This window comes from Hesperophylax consimilis, chromosome 21, assembly GCF_061612785.1.
Source record: "Hesperophylax consimilis isolate HC1 chromosome 21, BYU_Hcon_1.0, whole genome shotgun sequence".
NCBI classification, from domain to species: domain Eukaryota; kingdom Metazoa; phylum Arthropoda; class Insecta; order Trichoptera; family Limnephilidae; genus Hesperophylax; species Hesperophylax consimilis.
The window spans coordinates 1813588-1821952 of record NC_142856.1 but is presented as its reverse complement, the minus strand read 5'-3'; the positions used below and the strand labels follow the sequence as shown (position 1 = coordinate 1821952).

At 34.0% G+C, this 8365-nt stretch overlaps 1 protein-coding gene and 1 long non-coding RNA gene across 2 annotated transcripts; both read right to left on the bottom strand.

Moving 5' to 3' along the window:
* Nucleotides 1-2006: 2006 nt before the first annotated feature.
* Nucleotides 2007-4716, bottom strand: LOC149413491 (uncharacterized). The gene has a single exon (XM_089644410.1). The coding sequence runs from the start codon at nucleotides 4714-4716 to the stop codon at nucleotides 2299-2301; it is 2418 nt and encodes an 805-aa protein (XP_089500536.1). The 3' UTR covers nucleotides 2007-2298.
* A 1731-nt stretch (nucleotides 4717-6447) lies between these two features.
* Nucleotides 6448-7364, bottom strand: LOC149413490 (uncharacterized). Its single transcript, XR_016304212.1, has 3 exons — nucleotides 7076-7364; nucleotides 6810-6880; nucleotides 6448-6725 (listed from the first exon to the last, which is right to left on the bottom strand). It is a non-coding gene; the product is annotated as an uncharacterized LOC149413490 (long non-coding RNA).
* Nucleotides 7365-8365: the final 1001 nt, after the last annotated feature.

The following is an 8365-nucleotide window of genomic DNA, read 5'->3' as shown; positions in this document are numbered from 1 at the left end:
TGGATTTTTGCCAGGTTTTAAAATCGGAAGAATTTTTTGAACTTTCCAGACTTCAGGAATAAATCCCGTTTCGAACATGTAATTAATTAGGGATAAAAAATATTCAACCGACATGTCTGAGAATGCTTTAATGAAACTATATAAGATTCCATCAGGGCCAGGAGAAGAGTCTGGAAGGGAATTGATTACTCGATTTAATTCACTTACTGAGAAAGGAGAGTCCAGCCAGCTAGAGTGAGATGGATAAGAAATAAAGGAAGGCATTTCCTCACATCTGGCAACTGACGGAGGAGCTATCTTATCAGCAAAACCTATAATAATTTCTTCTGGAATATGTTTGGAACGCTGGGGAGTATATGACGAACCGAATTTTTTTAAATTGGACCATACGGATGACTGGGGAGATTCAGGAGACAAGCGTTCACAGAATTTTCGCCATCCAGACCGCTTTTTGTTTTTCAAAACGCGTTTCGCTTCTGCCTGGGCGCGTTTCACAGAAAGGTAATTTTCGAAAGACATACATTTACGGAAAATGGAAATTGCTTCTCTTCTGGATTTAACGACACTAGTGCATTCTTCATCCCACCATGGGGTGGAATGTTTTATCTTAATGTTTACATTACGTTTTTTAAGTGTTTTTTCTGCAGCTTTTATTATCATGTTAGGAAATAATTCACATTGTAAACTAGTGTTGACAAGGGAAGACTTAGATGCTTGAACAATGGAGTCTAATTCTGAAGAAAAATTTCTCCAATTCGCGTCTTTCGTTTTAAATTTAAAACTATTGTTTATCGAAAAGGAATGCGTGGAAGATAGATGGTGGAAGGTAATTATTATAGGAAAATGGTCACTGGAAAGTGGATCTTTAAGAATGTTCCAAGAACATATCGACGGGTTCCGGGCTATTTGTATTAACCGACATTTTTTAAACTTTACACTAGATCAGTTTAAAGTTTCGATTTTTAGAAAAAAAAATATAACTTTGGCAAATCGGATTATTTTTTTAAAAAGAAGGATATTACTGTTTTTATAACATATTCCCCATATTCGGATTCATTTTTTTTCTAATATTCCTATTTTTAACGAAGATAAATGTCGCTTAATACAAAATGACCTATATTTTACTTTTTTTTGTTCCAGGCTAAATGACTTAACCGCCTAAGATTATTGTTTCTTATTCTAGGCTAAATGACTAAACCGCCTAGGTTTATTATTTCTTGTTCCAAGCTAAATGACTTAACCGCCTAGGTTTATCATTTCTTGTTCCAAGCTAAATGACTTAACCGCCTAGGTTTATTATTTCTTGTTCCAAGCTAAATGACTTAACCGCCTAGGCATGCAAATAATGGCTCTAAGCTAAGTGCTTTAATCGAAGAGTTGGTCATATTTCAAACCTAAGCTAACTGATTTAAATACCATATCTTAAACTTATTAATGTATGGCTAATTAGTTTATGCGACTGATATTTTTTTAATAAATTGTTTGTAATCATACTTGAAAAATGAAGTTTGTAGAAATTGGCGGTTAAAACATTGATAAATTAAAAGGTACCTACATACATAGGGTGTACCTATCTTGTTAATAATAATGAAATGAGAAGTAAAACACACATTATAAATTGTTCAAAGATAAGTTTTTTATTTAAAATGGCAATCACCTAGGAACAGCAGTAACTTCTTAGCTTACCAAGGTAACAACTAATGTTTTTATCACAATTGTATAGGAATCAGAAGTTAAACAGTCTTTTTATCACGTAGCCTACAGTCTTATTACCTGAAATAATAATTCTCATTCTTCTTCATTTCTAAACTTTAACATTTAAGTATTTAAGAACTGTACCTACTTTTTAAAAAACAAAAGAAAAATCTCTTCAATTACAAAAAAAGGTTCTATAGAACCAAACGAAAATAATTTCTTTTAAAAATAATCACAATAAAAATGAAAACATTTACGAGCGTTTCTTTGGTTTTCATTTCTTTACATATTTTCTTCTATATTTTTTTCTAACTTTCTCAGTAATCAAATCAAAAACATCACTCGTTAAAAAAAAAGTTTAGAAGTTTTCTTATCTATTATAGATACTATCCCTAGTTTCTCTTCAATAACAAAAATAATTTTTATCTCCTATGACAATAATTGTAGTTCACTACAGTAACAAAAAAATTGTTATAATAATCAAAATTATAAAAAATAACATCTTAGTTAAAATTCAACCAATCTTTTCCTTCTTACTTTCTAATTTATTTTTCTTCTTCTTTATACTTAAACACTTGTTATTTTCCCATCAGACATAATGGCTTAATTTGGCAGGTCTGTTTCGTCTTCAATATCAGTATCGATCAGTGTATCTTTGCCAGTATTGCTGGATGGTAGGTTGATATATTCTAAATGAAATATTCTTGGGATAGCACCAGTGTCACATAGCTTTTTCAGGTCATTATATTTTGCTTTTGTGATAGGAAGCTTTGATTTATATTTTGCATTGAGTTGTTTCAGTTTTGCATAAATTTGTATGTACTCTTCTTTTACATCATCTTGCATGCTATATTTGACGACCATCACGTTTGGCGTAGACTTCTTGAATGTTGCTACACGAATCTTGCTTATTTTACCGACAAGGTTTCCCTTGAAATATTTTTCGGACAATTCCTCATAATTCTTGAAGTCTTCATGTGTAAGGCCTTCCACCTGATAGGGTCCTGGATCCTTTCTAGCTAGCTGACAAATTGTCAGCCACTGTGAAGGCGCCCATACCGTTGTGTGTCGAACAGAATTTTCTATTGTAGCGTGAATACTGTCTACTGTCATCTCTGTGTGTCCCGGCAGCAGATAATTCATCTGTATAGTTTCTAAATTTTTCGACATCAACAAAGCGTTGTGGATGGCTGCCAATACGATCTTGTTTTTATTTTGCCCAGGGCATGAATCCGAGTACAAAATTAAACTTTTAACGGTTTCACGTTCATCAACGTTGTCTATGTACTTTTGCAAAATAGTGGAAATCTCATTACCACCTATTTTGCCTTCCGTTTCTCCCCAAACATAGCAGAAACCATTGCGGGTTACACTTTCGTAAAAACACAAGTTAAAAACTGTGTATTTTCTTGAATAAAAGAGTGTCATGCCGCTTCCATATGGGGTATTCAATACCTTTTGAAGGTCAAACGAGGTACAAATAATGGAACTATTCTTTTTTGGAAGTTCTCTATGACATTCTAACCTTTTCTTTGAGGCATCTTTCTCTTCCAAATGCTCCTTCATTTCTTCATTCTCAGTTATATCTTTGCCTTCAAAACGTAAACATTTAAGACATTTGTCTTTTTTCGGAACATGGAATCCAATATTGAACTCATCAGTAAAAATTTCACGGAAAATCCTCTCACTTACATAATCAACCCCTTTGCTGGCTTGATTTTCTTTATAAATGCGGTAGAGATTTTTTATGTTTTTAAATTCTACTGGCAGGTATAATCTCGTGCTATCCTTCCTACAGTAATGTGAAGGAAGTGCCGGTAATTGTTTTATAAAATTGACAGCTGAGGCCTTGACTGTGTCAGATGTCTTATTTTTTGGAATAACTCTTCCTCTTGATTCAGTTTTTGCTGATCCCATAGATGCATTTGAGAGAGTGTAGTAAACGTATCGCTGAGTAATATCCAGAGTTTTTAGCCAAAATTGTTGACATACAGGGCGTCGACCCTCTCCATCGTTAATAAAATATTTAAAAGTATTGTCTCTTGAATTACTCTCTTTGGTTCTTTTTCTTTTAATTTCTACCTTTGATGACATTCCTACTAACCAATCTTTTTTTCTTTCAGCGGACAAGGCCCAAAAATGATCAAATAATCCTTTCCTTCTTTCTTCACTAATCTCTCCACAATTATTCCCACATTTTTTTCCAACGCAAGGGTTTTCATGTAGTCTCTTTTCTTGAACGATTGATCCATCTTTTTTTGTATATTGCTGGCCAGATTTTTTCAATTGGTTATAAAGTTTTTTTTTGTTCTGTCTCTTTTTTCTTATACCATCTTCACCAACTGTTGTCTCTTGTGATCTTTTCTTATTTTTCTTCTGTCTTTTCGTTGGATTATCAAGTTCACTTTCGCTAGAAGATTCGTCACCAGTCTCTTCCCACGACGAGGAATCCCATACGAAATCTTCCTGATCAGATAAAAAATCCACATAACTTTTCTTCATCGCAGCCTGTTTACTTTTCTTTTTTTTGGGTTGTGGTTCTTCATTGTCAGGAAAACTTGGTAAGTCTTCATCTTGGGCATTTCCTTCTTCTAAAGACTTTCTAATAATATTATTATCCATATCTTTATCAGGAATAATTTCCACTATCGTAGGTGTGAGATGTTCCCTATTTTCTAAAGATTCATTTTTTTCTCTTTCTTTTTCTTGACTGAGTTGATTGTGTAATTTTTCTTCTTGTTGAAAGCGCACTACTTCAGTTTTAGAAAGATTTTCTGTGTCTTCCTTATTTTGTGTCCTATCAATATCCATCCACAGCGAGGAATACCATACGAAATCTTCCTGATCAGATAAAAAATCCTCATAACTTTTCTTCATCACAGCCTGTTTACTTTTCTTTTTTTTAGGTTGTGGTTCTTCATTGTCAGGAAAACTTGGTAAGTCTTCATCTTGGGCATTTCCTTCTTCTAAAGACTTTCTAATAATATTATTATCCATATCTTTATCAGGAATAATTTCCATTATCGTAGGTGTGAGATGTTCCCTATTTTCTAAAGATTCATCTTTTTCTCTTTCTTTTTCTCGACTGGGTTGACTGTGTAATTTTTCTTCTTGTTGAAAGCGCACTACTTCAGTTTTAGAAAGATTTTTTGTGTCTTCTTTATTTTGTGTCCTATCAATATCCAGATTTCGCTCAACCGTTTTCATTCTTTTTACTTTTTCTGGTGTTTCAGGTTCCGAACAATTTTTCCGTTCTGTTTCCATTATTAGGTGTCAAACTGTAAAATAGTTAAGATAATATTAAATTTATTAAAATAAAATGGGTAGTATTTAATCGGGTAACAATAAATTCCCATTTTGGGTATAAATACTAAGTGGGCAACGGACTGAGGGCGAATATAAGAATTGAAAATGGGTGACTTTAAAATACAAACTGAGTAACTAGTTATCAGAACGGGCGACCAAATATCTATTTGGGCAACAACCTTAGGGCACACAAAACATTTAAAATTTGGCATACATTTTATTTAAAAAAGGCGACTATTAACCTAATCAAGATGACAAAAATACTATGTTGGGCAACGAACCAAGGGCTCACAAAAAAAACAAAGGCTAATGGTTAATTGCTGTGTGGGAGCACCCTAATACCTGTGGTTACAGCCTCGTCGTCGCCGTTCTGCTGTTTCCAAAAAAGATATACGTATGCTCAAATAGTATTACAGTATCCCAAAATATTTTATCGTCACCCACAAAAACATCCCAAAAGATGTTTTTTGTAGCCTTCATTGTATTAGCCTATATCAGTTATATAGTTACCTACTTAGTTACTTAATAATCAATGTTTTTCTTCAAAATGTGAAACAAATGTATGTTTAAATAATAAAACGTAATAAACTCACCATAAATTCCAAAATTGACGACAAATGCTCTGCGCAGCTCCCAAAAAACATTAAAACACGTACGAACTGGCTCACGATTTGCGTCATAAATAAACCAATCACTAGATTGATAACTTCGGCCTTTAGTGGGGAGAAATTTTGTCCACGATGACGTCACATCCAGAATTGAGGCATAAACAAACCACTCAGCAAAGTAGAGGAAACAAAAAAAAAAAAAGCGCGGCCATAGACAATATGATCTTACCTAGGTAGGCACCCAGGGAAGACAATATTGTGCTATTCATCAGCCTAAAATATTATTTTAAAAATAAATTTTAGAAATGTTAACAGATTCTCTCAGGACGACAAGGCTCTAACTCACAAAGTGCGGTCCTGCGAAAATGAGCTATAAGGTATCTTTCCTTACGGCACATTTTCTCAGGACGGCGCTTTGTAAGAAAAATGAAAAACTTTGTTACATGTTGTAAAGTATTTTTTATTTTATTTCAGTAAGATAACAGAAAGAAACAAATAAATTTATAAGCACAAAACACATTTTAAATGATTACGAAGTCTGCGACTGAAGCTTTTTCTGGTTTAAATATTCATTTGAGTCGCTAATATTGTTTTAAATTATTAAATATTTCAATTTGAGGATTTAGTCATGAAGTTATTCAAAAAATAATATGAATACAGAAAACATGAGCACAAAACACATCTTAAATTTGTACCAAGTCTGCGACTAAATCTTTTTCTGATTTAAATATTCATTCGAGTCGCTAATATTGTTTTAAATTATTAAATATTTCAATTTGAGGATTTAGTCATGAAGTTATTCAAAAAATAATATGAATACAGAAAACATTAGCACAAAACACATCTTAAATTTGTACCAAGTCTGCGACTAAATCTTTTTCTGATTTAAATATTCATTCGAGTCGCTAATATTGTTTTAAATTATTAAATATTTCAATTTGAGGATTTAGTCATGAAGTTATTCAAAAAATAATATGCTTACAGAATTCATGAGCACAAAACACATCTTAAATGTGTACAAAAAACTATAAATATTCTTACGCAGAGGAGCATTGTGTTTCCGTGTAACGGCTGAATTACTGCCGCTGGGTCCCACAGGAACAGGAACACTGATTTCTGAAAACAAAATGATCTTAGTGGTAAGAGGAAAGGAAGAAAAGATCTGCATATTGGATAACAAGTAACATAGAACAGATTTACCTTTGTAATATTCCATGATCTTTTTGGCAGAAGGAACACACCGCTGGTACCCGGTAAGATGTTATCAAGCTCTGAAATAAACATATTTATCGGGTTAACCAAAGTTCCTGAACTAAACATATCATATTGCAAGTAATTATGGTCTTTTATGACATCACACCGTCCTGGTGGAACGCGGACGGGGTCTAAAAGTAAATTCAATTCTTAGGTGAAATTAAGTTACACATTACATGGAACACTGAAGACAAACAAAGGGATATTCACACCTGTATTTTCGTCATAACGGGTTCGATACTGTCTTAAATCTGCATAACTACCAATGCTGGGTAGATTTAAAGTCAGCAGTGCGCATCTTCGAAGGGATCCATTTGGCATTTTTGTTTCTTTTGTAACTTCCGTATTTTGGGTATTTATGACGAGTGGTCTGTCTGTCTGTACACACAACACAGCTTCATAATTTTAGACATTTTCACACAACAACAACTCATGAATTCACGAAAGCAAACAACATAAATAAACCACTCACGCAAACAATCTGAATCTGTCACGATCTGTCAGAAGGGCGCAACCATGACGCAATAATGGCGTCACATTGGTCACATTGTTTCCGGGGGAAATGGAGCGTAGCCTCTCTCTCTCTGTTACACGGGAGAGAGTGAGAGATCAAACCAGGACGGCTTTTCATTGGATAGTCTGGAACTGACGTCATCAAAAAACCAAAAAAGTGTCGGAGTTAAACCCCCCTGATTTGCGTCAACCATAAATGAACCTACACCGCGTCAACTAAATCGTTCGACCGCGAGGCGACCGGCGCGGGGAGATGCGCGGCGAGGTGGGATACGCCTGAAGCGCCCGCGTCGGGTGGCGGGGGCATTTAAACTCGCGCGGTTTATCGCGATGGCGCCAAAATCATTGTTTCAACCAACGTCATAATAGTCAATCCATATGAAATGTTGATTGTATTAATGTGTATACTATTCTTATTCCGTTTAAGATAAACTGTTTGAAGTACTAGAACTTTACTTTTGTTATAACTGAAACGACACTGCAAATCAAATATTGAATAACAAAATATGTTTAACCATACTCTTTAAATGTTTACTGTTGAAATCCTAAATAGTTCATGCGACCGACATAATCATTATCTACTGCAAGCTAAATGGTTGAAGTGACAACATCTAACATTTCATGTACAGAGCTAAATGTATGGACCGACACTAGGTATGAATTTGACAATGAGGCTAAATGTATTAAACGACATTCTTGTTATTTATAAGGTAAAGCTAATTGTATTAAGCGACACTGGATAAGAATTTAACAAAGAGGCTAATTGTACGAAGCGACATTTCTATATATTTATAAGGTCAGGCTAAATGCTTTAACGTACGTTGCCTGTAAATTGTTGCTCCAGGAAAAAAAGTTTAAGCGTTTGTCTAGTATTTGGTAGTGAGCTTAAGTACACAGTTCATAAATTTGTCAATATTTTGTGTCGCTTCATACATTGCAGTCCAAAATGGGCCCAAAAATGTGGTTGTATTAAGCGACAAAAAAGTGCT